The sequence below is a fragment of the Passer domesticus genome, chromosome 4, assembly GCF_036417665.1.
Source record: "Passer domesticus isolate bPasDom1 chromosome 4, bPasDom1.hap1, whole genome shotgun sequence".
Lineage (NCBI taxonomy): Eukaryota > Metazoa > Chordata > Aves > Passeriformes > Passeridae > Passer > Passer domesticus.
This window is the reverse complement of record NC_087477.1, coordinates 74709594-74725484: the sequence shown is the minus strand read 5'-3', so window position 1 is coordinate 74725484 and position 15891 is coordinate 74709594. Positions and strand designations below refer to the sequence as shown.

Below are 15891 nucleotides of genomic sequence, written 5' to 3'. Positions count from 1 at the left end.
TGTTTTAAGTTAAGCTTTGAAATTGTTAGTTAAACTGAAGTTAAACTTTGAAATCTATTTAATTGCACTGGTGTAAAACCGTTTGTGGATGCTCCTCTTTGCTTTAATTGAAATCTGATTTGCAGTGTTTTTTCTTTTGGGAAAGCTGAATCTGTTTAAGAGTATCCACATGGGTTTGCAATTGGCTTCAATAACTAGAATTAAAACCAGGTTTTACTTAAATTGCTGCAAGTTTTAATGCAAACAGGGCCTCTGCAAAACTGAAAATCCCCCAATTGTTCTGGAGCATTTCTCTCTGTGAGACTGAACGTTTTCATGAGCGCACTGTGGAGGTTCTCCAGTATCCAACCTTTTCCTGAAACAAGCAACCTACTTTGAGTTTAGCAGCCTCTCCCCTGCCCCTGACTGGCTCTTGTGCTTCCAATCAGGCTCAGAGGAAACATTTAAACTCGCAGCCCCTTTGCTCAGCCTCCCTGGCTGTGCTCAGAGCAGGAATCAGCCATGCAACTCAGCCCAGGTAAGGCCACACTTCACCATCCCCGTTGCAGCCACGTTACATTTAGCAGGTTTTTCCCCTCTAAGTGCCCTGATTTACTCTTTGCCCCCTCACCGCACAAAGAGAGGGGGAGAGTAAACCACTCCTGCACCCCAGGAAGACAAAGGCATGGTGAGAGCAACCTGCACACAGCTGCAGCTTCACCTGGTACAGCTCCCAGCAGCAGCAGCTTTCCTGGAGGGATGGGGTGGGAGAGGCTGGGCATGGGATAGGAAAGCTGCCAGCTGCTCTCCAGCCAGCCCAGCTCCTTATCCCCCCTCTGCACAAGGACACTCGGGGCATGTGGCAGCTCCCCTGCCGCCAGCACTGCGTGATGCAGGAGCAGGGCTGCCACCCACGGATGAGCAGATCCTTTGAAAATCCTCAGGAGCACGCACCTCCTAAAACCCTCCTCTTTGCCATCTCCACACGCTGTTCAATTACCCTGGTGCCTGAGTGTAATCTTCTGGCTGCCCATGAATTACTCAACATGGCACGCTGGATCCTTAGCTGCAGGACAGTTTTTCCAGTTGTTTGTTTTGAAAGCTCTTAAGAGCAATATGCCATCAGCTGAGGTTTCTAATTAACTCTGAATAGCTAGTCTGCTGCCACTCAAGTATAATTCTCATTAGCATCTCAGCTAACAAGCTTCAGTGTTTGCCCTCCTAATTAGCTTCTAGTTAGAAGCCTTTCCCTATGCTAAGATGTGCTGTTGTTAATTGCAGTTCCAATTGCTTTTACAGCAAACTCCTGAGAGGCTGCTCAGGCTCTGGTTTCTAAAGCCTGATAGGGATCCGTGTCTGGGATGCTCACAGCCACAGTTCTCTGCTCTCCTCTAAGTGGGTGTCTGTTCCACATGTTGTGCAGGGAGAGGGGGGACGGAGCCACAGCTTTTAAAAGCAATGAGGAAGTGTTTTGCCTTTTAAACAGGTGGTAGAACTCGAAATGAGTCTGCTTAAAGCAGAGTGCAACTTTCACAGCTAATGCTGCATAAATGGCTTTCCCGGGTTTTTATCCCCCTGCAGCTGTCCATGCAATGGTGAGTTTTTCATGCCCTGGGTTTCTGAGGGTTCCTGAGCACCCCACAAAATGCCCCACTGCTGCTGCTCTCAAAAGCCAGTGCATTTGTCTGTTTTCTGGACCCAGAGTTTGTCAGCTTGGCTGTTCCTCCTGGGCTGCTGGCTCAGGATGGTATTTCTGTGGAATGCTCTCAGCACTTTTAATGTATGCCTGCGAGCCGGATTAACCCCTTAGTCCCCTCACAGCTGTGTCAGTGGGCTGGGACTGGGCTCAGGGGGGCAGGGCAGGGGGATCCCACTGAGCGTGCAGAGGAGAAAGGTGAGCCATGAGCTGCACAGAGCACCTGAAGCTGTCAAGTGTTTGTTCCATGGAAGTAAATCCGGTCTGTGCCTCTTCTAATCACACATTTACTTCTCAAAGTGGGGAAAATATTGCTCAGCTTGGGAAGGCTGTTTCCTGCAGACATGCCCAGAGCCCACCTGGAGCCAGCCCTAAACTGAAACCCACTTTTTGCTGAGCCTTCTGAAATGGTTTAACACATCCTGAGCAGCCTACTGCTCTGTGTAGGATGAGAAGAGGCCTGCACTAAAACCAAATACTGAATTTTATCCTGGGGTGCCTGGATCCTTCTACCTTGTAAATTTTTCCTTCTCTTTTTTCAAAATTGCAGGGTAAGGTTTCAATGTTACCAAGTTAGAAGGTTAAGGTGAGTCCTTGTCTTGGCAGAATGGCTGTAATCCTGTGGTACTTTATCATGCAGTGACTGCAGGGTCTAGAGAACTCTTGTGTGCAAGCAGAGTCCCCCTGAAGCAACATGCAGGTGTAAGGATGTGCCCCATCAGTCCAATTATGGTATCCAATTATCCTCTAGAAAGAGAGAAACCCTGGTAATGAATGTGCCTGTGGTTCATAACTTCTTAAAAATTTAATTTAAGTATGGACTACCCACACTAATAGCAATAGATTTAATTAGTCATAAGTCTTTCAAATCTGCTTTAGAAAAACATGTAAGAGCTTTAGATGGACCTGAGGTAACTGGGCGAGTTGAAAGGGTGAGAATGTGTTTACACAATGTTGCATTGCTGGTGCTGTTCATATCAGGTCTAATATTCTGGTGCCAAATGATTCATTATATTTTTCTAGCTGTAAAAAAAAATCAGAATTTAAAACACAGTCCTTGAGGAGAAGCTGAATCCTTGATTTGACTTCCTGTATCCAATTAATGTGTTGGAAAGTGGGAGTAATGATGGTGAGCAAATCTCAGTGTTTGAATCTATTTCAGTTATGTATCAAAGAGGCATATTTAAATGAGCTGCTTAACCTCTGTTATCCGTAAAACTGGATTCCAAATCACAAATATGTCATTTACTGTGCTGTACTTTAGTTACAGATGGCACCATAAAGTGAAGCACATGATATGATAGAATTTTTTTTAGAAGCTTTGAAGTAAAACTTGAGTTTGGATTTAAGGAAAGAAAAGAACTATTTCCAATGAGGGATCTGTAGAGTAACTAATAAATACAGATAAAGACAAGGGATTGATCAAAGTTAGCAGAAAGAAGAATTCAGAACAAAGGGTTATTTTGGTAAAGCAGAGAAAGGCATAAAACATTAAAGTGAAAGTTTCTAGATGTACCATCTATGTCCAGCTACTGAGGAGCTTTATTTTCAGGGGAAAAAATCCCAAACCAATCAAAAGTGCTCTTTCAGATCAAAATTGTGCATGCTACCACCATGTTAGGGTGAGCTGTCAGACATGAATTTGTATGTCCTGCATATTTTATCCATTTGTGATAATGAAGTCATTCCTTCGTGTAGCAATGTCCACTTTGTGAGGACTTTGATGCTCTCAATTTCTGTGAGAAAAACCACCAGAGACCACGAGAGCCCAGGCTGTAACAAATACTGCCCTTGCAAATTGCTGAACAGATGAAGCCAAGTGTGGAGGGCATCTCATGATCTCTATTCTCTTTTATATGGTCTGCCCTAAGTATTTTTGTCAGCAAACCAGTTTGTAGTGCTGGCTTATTGCCAGATTTGTCACATAAACTGTTTTTCTTGATGTAATTATGAGCTAAATTGGTGTCACGATCTTTTTTCTTAAGGCAAGCAATAAATTAAATTGTGGGATAGAAAAACGGTGACAAAGCACCATTTATGCTGACAGCATAGAAAGAATAATGTTGAAGAAACTCATAGACACACTGATTGATTAGGTCCCTCTACCTTGACTCCATTTGGTTCAGAAAATGTTCATGAGGTTGTTTGAGTCTGGAAATGGAAAGGATCTCCTAATCCTAATAGTTCTTTCTTCTAACCAGGCTGATCCAGGCCGTTCCTTACAGCAGAACAGCCTTTCTGCATAGATCATTAGAGAGGGCATCCCCTTAATTATTTATACTACACATACCAGGTGTGCTGATTATGAAATTTCCCTTGAGGCTCCAGAAGGAAATGAAATCCTAATAAATGCATGAGATAGTGGAACAATGCTAGAATCTCCTGGATGGAAATCAGTCATCCTTGTCAGCGATCCTCCTCACAGTGGTTTTTAGAAAGCATTACAAAAGCTAAGCTTCTTAGGCTTCTCATCCAAACTACCCTGGAGGTGTGAAGAAACTGCCCTTCCAGGGAACTTCAGTTCTCTGGTGGGAAACAAAGGGAAAAAAGGCTGGAGGAATGCATTTCTTGTCTTGGGGAGGTGTGGAGGTGGCAGTGTTGATGCTGATGTTGACTGTCTTTGTAATTGGTGTCATTGCACAGAGATGGCTGAAACAAGGTCATGAAACTGTCTGGAAAATTCTCCATCAAAATGCTGGCTGAGGAAATGTGAGGACTCTGGTTTGGAAATATGGGCTGCCCTTGCCTTGGCAAGTGGAGCACTTTAATTTGGAGGAGAGGCTGGTGTTTGTTTGAGGCGTTTGTTATGAAGAGAGATCAGTGAAGTCCAAGGGAAGAAAGGGCCTTTCTCTGCAGAGGTAAATGGAGAAATACCAAAGACACTGAAGTGAGGATCAGAAAAGGAGAGAGACCTTGATGTGAGAGACAACAGGGAAAGCAAGGCAGGGGTGTGAAGCAACATGAAATTGTTCTATGATTCTGTGATTTAATGTAATGGGAAAAGGACAACCCTGAGCAATGTGCAATGAGCATGACAAACTCAGTTCTCTTGTCCCTGTGCCAGCAATACAATTTTTAAGAGGTGGAATAGGCAAATATATGAATGATTATACGAATTTTGCTGTTCAAAGGAGCAGCTAAAAGGGTAAGATACTTGCAGAGAGCAGGCAGCTGGTGAGAAAACTTTATAATATGAGCTCGAAGAAGCATGTATCCTCTCCCATCAAAAAGATTGAGGAGGGCTCTGAAAAGCTGGTGGTGTTCAGTAGAAGAGCAGAATGATGTTAGGAGTGCAAAGACATCTTCCAGAAAGTGGAGGTTGTGTTTGAACAGAGAAAATAGAAAAGAACATACAGGCAAGTTAAATAAGGCAAGTTAAACAAGGCAGGTAAAATCAATTTTGAGGAGTAACTTGCAAAACTCATCAAAACAATGAGGAAAACCCCTTTAAACACATGAAGGGTAGGGAGCCTGTCCATCAGCAGGCTTGATAGGCAATTGCAGAGTAATGAGAACACTCAAAGTACACAGGGCTGTTACAGCAAAGCTAAATAAATCTTTGCTTTGCTGTTCATTATAAAACATCTCAGGGAACTCTCTTTTCTGGAGAATTTTGGTATTTGAAAGCATTTAAAAGTGTGTTTTAAACTGAAGTGTCAGCAGAACAGGTTTAGAACAATTGGATAAATGCGTAATACTGTTGATAAAAATAGGTGGTAGCCATGGTAGCCACCCAAGAGTCCCAAATGTGGAGTTTTAAAATTAATGGTTTCCTTTGCTATCAACTAAATCACTGATGTGGCAAGTGAAGGTGGCAAATGCAACTGATGTTTAAGGGGCTGGCTACACTGGTAAATTGAGCCTGCCCTGGTTGATTTCCATTTTATTTATGGAAAATAAAATGAAGACTTGTAAATATGAAATATTGGGTCAATGTAAAAATGAATTTGGTAGAAGGAATGTGTCACACATCTGTGTACTTTGAAGCCCAGCACCCTTGTGCAGAGGTGATTCAGCTCATAAGGCACAGCTGAACTTCCAAGGTCCCTCAGCAATAATCATCAAACCCCCTGAACAGTCAAGATATAAAAGGGAATGTGTGCCAGTAGTTTTGAACTGGACATGGTTCTAATTAGGTAAAGGTAACACAGAGGCTGGGATTGAGTCATCCTTTTTCAAACTGCAGGCCATCACCAGGTGGTGATGAGCCTCTGTTGGTTTCTGTATTGTTAAATTACCTACTAAAGCTCTAGGGAAAAAAAGGAAAATTGGCAAACTCACCAGTAAGAAATGTCCAAGGTAGGTTAAAATTAAAACTGGCTGTGAATATTCTCCATTTTCTTACCTAATCTAGACATCTGCAAAGTAGTGCAGGAAGGGAAAAGAAGGGTACACAGGCATGCACAGAGATGTCTCCATTCAGGAAAATATCTTCTTGTATTGTGAGTAGTTCTTGGAAGGTATCATCTCAATCCTTAGGAGTGATCAGGATGATAAATGGGATGTAAAAGACTTTAGAGAAGACCTAAAATAAAGCCAATAAAAGGTTTGTGTGTAAATCCACAATGTACCCCAGTGTTGCTCAGTGTGATAACTGTTTTTGGAATAGAGAAGTAGAAATAGGACATATGAAAGCTGCAAGAGTGGTCACAGACACAGAAGGGTTTCTCTGCCAAGAGATTTAAGCACAGGTTGGAAAGGACCTTGTGATCACCGTGTCCAGACTCTCCTCCTGCTGGCACCATGGCACACAGCTCCTTCATGTGTTTCAGGGGTTTCTCAAATGCTGCCAGGGAACTGTCTGCTCCTGAATGCACAGAGCTTGTTCAGCTCTGCCTACATGTCAGTAGACAGCTGTCCTACTCTTGTTACACCACCTATTGTGCCTTCCCCCCTTGTTCAGCAGTGTCACTCATCCTGAAAACTGAGCTAGATTCTAAAACAATTTTTTTTTGGGTTGCATCTGAATTATCTGTCATATCCACTGAAAAGCTGCCCAATTTTCCCTTCCCTGTCTCTTTTATGTTTGTGAAAATCCTTTTTCGTATTTATTTTGACATCAGGGAAAGGAAATTTTTGAGTTTTGGCATCTGTGGGACATATGGGGGGAGGTAAGCGTGTAAAGTGTCTGATGTCTGCTGTTTCCCATAGCCCTCATTAAAGGAAGGAAGGTACAGAGGAATTTTTTGCTGGTACTGTTCAGAGAGGTGCTTGAGATAATCATTGGGAGAGAAGAGTTCATGGTTGTTTCTGTTGCAGAATAAATAGGGTGACAAAAATCCCTCATATAGCCATAGTTAAAGGGATTCTTCCCTTTTGTTATATCAGTTTTCCTTACATTATGTGAGAAACAATTCACATACCAGTGAATCTCTTTTTTTCCCGTACTAAAAACCAAGTCTGTGCAATAATGAATCAGTCATAAGAAGATCACTGCTTCATTGTAGCCAGATACAATTTTAATTGAGGATGTCTCTTTCAAGTGGGCCAAAAATTTTTATATAATGCACATGGGGAAAAAAAAAAATTCCTTCCTTTTCATTGCTTGATGCATATTGTTTTCTTGTTTGTAAAGTTCTTGAAATGCATCACAAATCAGTGGAAGATGCCTTCAGTGATCCACATAGCCATTTTAGATGTGTTCTATTACAATACATCCTAGAGACTGTTCTCTGGGAGTCAGGAGAGCTACTGGGAAGGCTCTGGGCTCTCTCTGACTGTGTTAGAAGAACAAAAGGTGAGCTGCTGCCCTGGTCTATGGAAAAAAAAAAATTGCAATTCTGGTGCTGCTTCTTGTTTGAAGCACACAGGTTTATCTTGGTTAGTGTCAGGTACAGAAAAGGAATCCATTCAGATCAAATCAAGTAATACTTAGAATTTTATGCATTTGTTTCAGAGGCCAGTCTCCTGCTGAACCACCCTTTCTGTCTAGGGACATAGCTTAAATCTGAGTAGGAGCTGTCTTTTTAGCATTCGTTGGGAGTTTCTGCTTCTCAGGGCTGCTGAGTGCTGTACCAGCACCCAATCTCTAGCTTATGTGGAACATCTTTGGTGACTGACCTAGACAGAAGTGTGACCTAGAGGGGATATTTTTTTCAGATTTTGGCTGTGTCTTTGGCAAAGCTCTGCAGTGAACGTCCTTCTCACTGGAACCTCTGCCCAGGAGCTGGGCTGAAGGGTTGGAAGGTGAGGACAGGCTGCTGAGAGCTCCACAGGGCTGTGTGGGAGCTTTGGATTTTCCTCGTGTGATCTTTGCTTCCTTCCACATTTTGGGAGAACAATGGTGGTTGTTCTGAGAAAACAAACGCTGCAAATTGTGGGGAGTTAAACCAATGCTGAGCTCCAGTGCCAAGCAGGAAAATTCTTGACTGAGATGTGGAAGAGGAGGGATGCAGGGCAGTGGGAGCTTGCTTAGCTCTGAGTAAGGGGTGGTGGTGGTGCCAGCTTTGGGTTTGGGTGGCAGCCCATGCTGCGAGAGTGGCACAGTGGCACAAAGGCATTCCTCAGAGGGGAATTCAGAGGAAGGGGATGGTGTGTGCAGCAGGGTTTTCTGCAGTCTGGATTCTCTTTTTTCGTGGTGCAGAACACACACTGACAGACAATGCAGCAACTGCTGTGGGTATCAGGCAAGCTCTGATCTGCACCTTGGTGTTCTGTGGGGAAAAAAGAAAGCCTGAGCTCAGATATCCCTGCAGGGTGTGGATCCATCCTGTGAAATGCACATGGGAAATCCTTCCCAACAGGCAGAGGGTACAGCTCAGTCAAGTTGAGCATATTTAGAGAGAGTACTAGCTACAAAAGCATAACCTGACCCTGATTTAGGGCCAGTAAGACTGCACTCTGTATTGGCATGTGGTATAATTAATTTTTGGGCATTTGATTAAATAATGTGATGGTGCAAGGAGGATTGGCTGGCATTGCTCTCTAAGAGACAAAAGCAATGTTAAACTTTGTAAGGCTCCCAGACCACTGCAAATGCTGAAAAAATGACTGGAGCAAGCCACTGGAGACACAGCAGTGTGGTATTTCTTCTGTAGCCATCAGGTGCTTGGCTGGATGGATCATAAGCTGTGTCTGTGTCCTTATGTTCAGGCTTAGCAAAATGCAGGATTCCCTCTTCTTTTTCCTTAGAACGAAAATGTAAAAAAAAAAAGGACTTCCAAAGAATTTCATCTCTGTGCAACTTTTTGCTAACACAAGTGTCCCTAACACCTTGTGATGCTCTAGGTACAGGATATGAAATTCCAGCAGCAGGTGTGCTCAGAGCTGCGGGGGGCCAGTGAGGAGGTTGTGTTCCTTGGCACAGATTTTTTAATTATCACCTTGCTAAGGTGAGTGGGAAATTCTGTCTAAAAATCATCAGCGTGGAATGACAGAGAGTTTTACCTCTCACTTTCTTAGTCTGTGGGAGGAAGTTTAGGGCACTTGCTGTTCACTTTTAATGCTGCTGGATAAACTAATGACTGTCACCGAGATGGGTCTGAAAACTAAACCAAAGTCTTGTGTCAGATTTTATTTCTGAATGGGTCTGAAGCAAATTCTGGAGATCTTGTACACATCTACCTACAAAACTATCTTGCTAAATACCTAAAATGAATTGCAAATATTTCCATTTACTCAGCCTATTCATCTATCCCTTCCCTATTTAGAGGGATACCTCCTCTGTTTTGCCAAAAAGTACCACTTTTCTGTCTCATACGTCCTATTTTTAGGATTAGTCTGGTTTTGTGACATTAAAATGTATTTATTTTCTCAAAATACTTATTTACAACTTCCAAATAGTTCTGCCTGGCCTTCTCTTCATTCAAATGTACATCTAAAGAATTGGAAGAAACAACGAATTTGAAGAAAATCAGGCTCACACTATTTAAAAACATACATGTGGACTTGCTCTTTAATTAAAGCCCTTTTCCTAACAAAAAATGTAGAGCTAGCTGATACTTTATTGTGTTGGGTTGTGATAAAAACACATTGGCTAACAATGTGTTTGTAACAGCTACTCTCAAAATTCCTTTAAGAAATGCCTTTAGTTAACCTTTTGCAGCTAAGCTCTTTTAGTTTGAGGATGAAGAAGGTGCAAGAAGCTAACTAGGCACTCAGTCACTGGGAAAACTTAGAAAACTTTCTACAGCCTATTGTATTCCAGAAGGTTTTATGATCTGCTTAGCAGTCAAGGAGCCAAGACTCTTTTTAACCTCAGCTTAAACAAACGCTTAAAATTCAAGGTAAAAGCACTTTGGTGGTGATAAGAGAGATTTTAGTTTGACATTTTAACTCTAAAGTAAGGTGAGGGCTTCAAATGGTGGGAACAGATGTTGTTTACAGGATCTGGTTCCCCACAAAGTCCTTTTCTTGGTGTCTGCTCAGGCTCCTGGAGACCCTTTTCCCACCTGTATCCCCATGCCAGCTCTCACGCTGCATCCCATGAGCAGCTCCCACACTCTGCAAGCTCCAGACCCGGCCAGGTGAGTCAAACCTGCCCCTGCTGCTCAGGTCTCAGCTCACAGCCTTGCACTTGCTGCTTAAGATACAAATGATTGGTGTGGTGGTTTTCATGTAATAACTTAATGGTTTTAATATTCATCTCAGAAGTGGTCGAACTTGGGTTTGGGTCCTCCTTCTCCCAAGGGATATTCAAATCCACCTGTCCCTTCCCAGGCTGTAGGCAACCTCTCAGCCCTTCCTATTGAAGTTGTGCCATGGTGCAGAGAAGGATTCGCAGACCCGGGGAGGAGAAGCAAGTGGGGGCCTGACTGTTGCCTACCCAAAGGGAGGTGGGGAGCAGGTATCTGGCAGCACTCCCAAGGCTGCTTGCTATACAATTTGCATTAAAACATCTCTGGATAAGAATCAAAACCAGCCCTGGAGGCAGAGTCCAAACCCAGTGCCTCTATCCACAGGGAGAGGTTGCCAGCACCTTGCCCTGGCAGCGGGCGCTGTTTTGGTGCCACCCCAGCCACACCCTCTTCCCCCAGCCCATCTTTAAATGGAACTCGAGTGCCTGCTCCCTCACACCGACCCCAGAGCCAGCTGAGGAGAGCTGGCTGTGCCCAGGGCTCCCCAGACCCGAGGGGGCTTCACAGGCATCAGAGCTGAGAGGTTCAGCTTGGCCACAATGCCTGGAGCTCAGCACGGAGGAAAGGAAACTTGAGGTACCCAAAAAGCTTCTTTTGGTGAAAGAGTTGATTCCTGTGGACTGCTGGGTTGGAGGAGGGGAGAAGTCATGGCTCATTTAGCTCAGCATTTTAGACTTGGAATTTCCTGTTGTGACACTCTTCAGGTCCCTGTGTGGTTTTGAGGACCTTGCCTGAAATGAATTGAGGGTGTTTCATTGTGAGGTGTGACTGAAGGACGTGCAAGGTTAACTTCAGCTCTGGAGTGTCCAATTCTCTTTTGAAAATTACTTCAGTTTCACAGTTATTTAGAAGCTTTAGAAATTTCCCCCTTCGCTTGTCTCTGCCTTCTCCTTGTGTAAAATAGCAACTACAGTCCCTTCAGGACCCACCATATGTTAGAGAAAGATTTGTGATCCTCTGAAGGACAGCAGGCTGAGCATTGAGTGTCAACTTGCTAATGGAGAAGTTGGGCAGATGAGAAAAGTCGGGAAAAATTAAACCTGCTGGTGCCCTGGGTGAGACTGGACTGATTTTAAGGAGACATCTTTGGTTGGCAGTGGTGAAATGTGCAGATGGGAGTGTCTGTCATATTCTTTGGGCTTCAAGTGAGCAGCTTTCAGGACAGAGGAATGAGTTTGTTGGAGACTTATGAGCTGATTCAGGTTACTTATGTTGGACTGGGGAATGGGGAAGGCCTTTGTTGGTGCAGTTTGGAAGGCTAGAGTTTGAAAACTAAACCAAACCCACCTCTCTAGACCTTTCCAAGATAGCCCTGGCAGAGTGTGGGTGACCCTCTGGCCTGGTAGGAAATGTCCCCTCGCTGCCCTCCCCACACGGAGCCTTGTCCTGCCAAACTCTCTCTCCCCAGATGCCAAGCTCTGCTCTGGGCCTGTGATCTGCTGTGAGGAGTCCTGTGGTGACTTCAAGGCTCATGGAGGATCTCCTGTTCCTAGGACAGCAGGTACTGAAGCTTTTCTTCCACACCATAAAGTTCTTACAGTTATAAAGGTGCGGGTTTGTGGGTTGAGCCTGTGCTTTCCTTCTGCTCCTCGGAAGAGCTGGGGAAGGGAATGGAGCCAAGTGGTTCAGGGCTGCAGCCTGTGAGTGCTGGAAGGTGCTGTGTTGTCTTCCCTCCATCCAGAGGAGGTCAAGCTGGTCACTGTTGCAGTCCCTTGTGGGCAGTCACTTCACAGGCTGGCACCTGCTGGGCAGAGAGCCCCTGATGTGAGCCCTGCTCTCTGTGATCACTGACCTGAGTTCTCACAGGGTTTAACTGGCCAGTGCTTTGTCCCTGAACCATTTGATTCCCTCTGATGCACAGGCTCTGGGGGTGCTCTGTGGATGGACCATTTCAGAGGTTTTAGTCAGTAGGCTGGAGGGATGGATTTTAAAACGTGTTGGCTTTTTTCTTCATGGTTTTATGAGTCCAGCAACTTTTTTTTATGAGTCATGGGGGACAGGCCTTCTTGCAGGTCCATATTGGACTTATTATTTCCCCAAGCTTTTACCTGCAAAATTCCCTGATGTGAATATTGCTTAAAAGACAGGCAAAGTGATTTCTTTTTTAGGTGATGCTTATGCAACACTATAGAACACAGAAAAACAACTTGTGGCATCTAAACATGGTTTTGATTTTTAGAAGTCTTGGTTTTGTCCTGAGATGGTGCAGTCTGTAAGGACATGCAATGCATTTCTGAGTTTTTGGAGGGAAAATATGATGTTTTTCCACTTTGTGAGGTTCAATGTGCCTGTAGACACCATTCCCTGGGCTCTGTGTTGAGGCCATGGCCAGGTCTTGCTTCAGCTGTTCTTTCCTCTCCTCTTCCAAGACTTACATAGGAATAGCTTCTATTAGAAAGCAACCAGGTAAAATAATGTGCATATGTATATATATAAGTATGAAAACTGTGTGTATTTATATGTGTGTGTATAAATAAACAGCAACACAGATGTTGGCTCTCTGTCAAGTTCAAATGAAAACCTTATTTGTAAGATTTGCTTGCAGTTTTACTGTGGTTTCATACTGAATTGAGCAATTGGGAATGAAAGAGAGTTGAATTTTTTACCATTTCTGAGCACACTGCAATAATATTATGTTAATAATCTAAACCAAAGCCGATCTTGCTTTCTCGCATTGTAGCATTTTGAAAGTATTGAGAGGCATCTAAATTATCATAAAAGTGGGAGTGATTCCAGAAACTTTGGCTGATTCCAGAAACTCACACCTCCTGCAGTATTTTAAATGCTTAGATGGGAACTTGTATGTGATGCCTGCCTTAAGGAGTTCTCACTTGTAAGATAAAAACAACATAGGGAGGCAGAGTAGAATATAGCACAAAAATATTTCTAAAACATTTACATTAATGAGCTGTATACAGTACTCTCAAAATAATCCTGATAGTTGTGGTGATCGATATTCCGGGTTCTCTTCTGCTTTTACAGTAGAAGAGGCTTGAAAATGTGTATTTTTTTCAAGCCAAACACTAGTAAGTATAAGTCTGATCCTGCTTTTGGGACCATGAATTTTATTACCGAGTGAAGCATCTGGTTCTGCCATTCCAAGGGGTGTTTTCTGTTCCTTCAAAACAAACAAACAAAAAAGCTTTTTGGACCTTTCTTTCAGCTTTCATGTGTGGATAAATGACTCCTTTAACCCTGCAAGGCACTGCAGAAAAAGTACATTAATTTTTTCATCTGGGGGTCTGCCATGCCCCAGTGGTTATGGCTTTTACCCCGAGGCTGGAGGAAGGCTGGATGTCAATTGTTGTTATCTGATAGCTGTGCACAATACCCAGAGAGGCACCGGCCAGAGCAGAGGTCAGGGATGAAGCTACAGATCTGTTGATGGAAGAATTTGGCTATTGTGGAAGCAGGTTAAAGCAGGGATCAACACAAGCTGGTAATTGGTGGCTGCTTGGGGTATTCTCCAGATTTCAGGCAGAGAAGATCAGAGAATTCCACAGGAATATTTCGTGTAACATCAAGCAGCTCTTGTCAGGCTTGCTCCTTTGTTTGCAGGAAGGCAGGATGTTATTTTGGAAAACACTTATCGCCGTTTTGCTAGGCTGGTTTTTACAGCAAAAAAAATGGATAAAGGTTGCTCTTGTCTCATTTACAGAGAATGTCTGAAGCCCTTGTTTCTCACATGTGTGTTGGGCTGTCCAGCCATCCAGCTTGTGTGTTCAGTGGTCCTGCCAGATCAGCACTTCACTTAAGTTCTCCTTAATGGATTCGCAAAAAGTGATAAAACACTCCAGAAGAGGCCTCCAGGAATGATTAGTTTAATCTTCAATTAGTTCCTGCTGAGACTTGATGAGAAATCATTTGACAGAGTAGGCATGAGCTTTAATATAATCTGCCTGTCCAGTTATCATGAAGTGCAGTGTGCAGAGAGGAAAGAAGCTGCAAATGGAGAGAACCATGACACGAGCCCTGAATGTTTTAGACTGCTACTGTGTCTGCTCGAGTGGCTTCAGCCACTGGGATGTTGCTGCTGGCATTAAAGTCAGCGTGGGGAATATTTTCATCTGTACGCCTGGTGAGATGCTGACAAGAGGCTGTTGTACTTTTTCTGCCCTTGCTTGGCAAGGTTGGTGGATCAGGCTGTTGAGCTCTTTTAAAACCACAGCAAAAGAGGAGCTAAAGACAGCCCAAGTAGTTTTTACAGTAAGGGGGGAGAAGAGCGATGACTTTTTAAGTCCTTTGGAGTTGGCCAATTGCCTCTAATAGCAGTTGCACGAGAGTGCCTCCCCTGGGAAACACACTGTGTCCTGTTTGCATAGAGAATGGAAAACTCTGGCCACTAAAAGAGAATGAGACACTCTGCTGTGGACTGGTTTGATTTTCTGTAAATTGTTTAGTCTTGTTTCTCTGCAATCAGATGGTGGTTCCTTGTTTCTTTGTTTAGGTCCCTTGTCCTAAAGTCATTAAAGCTGCATTTTATAACAAAAGAATCCCAACCTTCTGAGCAATTGAAGACTTGCTAAGAACATGGGGATCCTTCTGGCTGTGCAGAAATCTGTCAAGTGAATGTTCAGGGATGAAACAAAATTAGAATTCCCTGGTGTCATTCACATCTGCCACGGGCTCCCTTCAGACAGCTTGTCTGTACTTGCATCTTCACGCTGTGTGTCTCCTGCATCTGGGTGGTTTTAGGTTCCATACACTTCAGGTCTGCACTTCCCCCTCAAACATCCCTGCTAGGTTTCTTATTTAAGCTGTAGATGCCTGGTCCCCTATGAAGCTCAGCTGGAAACAGCTTCAGCTCTCCAGTACTGAAAATCTGTAGCTCTTCAGTTTTGTTACTCTTCAGAAAAATCTTTGCTGACTTACTGAAGGCAGTTTTTCTGCCAAAAAGAAGTAATTTGAGTGCTTGCTCATTTGCCACAGGCGAACTGAGGCCAGTTAATCCATAATTTAAATTAATCCTCTTGACTGCACTTGCATAATTGACTCAGCTGAGAAATGGATGATGGCAGGTACACTGTCACTCCTTTTGGTGTAGTCTTAGCTTTTCTTGCATCCAGATCTGCATCAGGGGAAGTTCAGATTGGGCATTAGAAAGGGATTCTTCACTGAGAGGGTGGTCAGTCACTGAAGAGGCTCCTGGGAAGGTGCTCATGGCACTAAGCCTGGCTGAGTTCAAGGAGTGTCTAAAGGATGCTCTTGGTTGTATGGTTCAGTTTTTGGTAGTCCTGTGAATATCAGGGAGTTGAAGATCCTGATGGGTCCTTTCCCAATTGAAATGGTCTGTGATTCTGTGAAGAACCACACTGCAGTGGGTATTTATAGCCAAGGAAATGATGCTGTTTCCCTGCACAGACCTACACTTGGGGCCCATCCTCTGGGCTACAACACTGAATGCCACCCTGAATGAAAAGCACCAGGCAGGATTTAAAAACCAGTGGTGGTACTGGACAGCTGGTCTTGAATCTGGAGAAGTTGGCATCCAAATGTGGTTTTTGGGTGTGCATTAGTTCAGAAGAGTTTATGAAAGGAGGCAGATGGGCTTCCTCAGGTGGCCAGAATGCTCCTGTGCCAGCTGGGAAATGAGTCCTTGGGCTGTGGGCTGATGGGTTTGCTGGCAGCATTGCACTGCAG

General features: G+C 43.8%; 1 protein-coding gene across 1 annotated transcript in view; it reads left to right on the top strand.

Moving 5' to 3' along the window:
• Positions 1-486: 486 nt before the first annotated feature.
• Positions 487-15891, top strand: part of MSANTD1 (Myb/SANT DNA binding domain containing 1) — a 45495-nt gene continuing 30090 nt past the window's right edge. Inside the window, exons 1-2 of the mRNA XM_064418814.1 lie at positions 487-517; positions 11660-11752. Coding sequence (XP_064274884.1) covers positions 502-517; positions 11660-11752 — 109 coding nt within the window. The 5' untranslated portion in view covers positions 487-501. The remainder of the gene's footprint in view (positions 518-11659; positions 11753-15891) is intronic.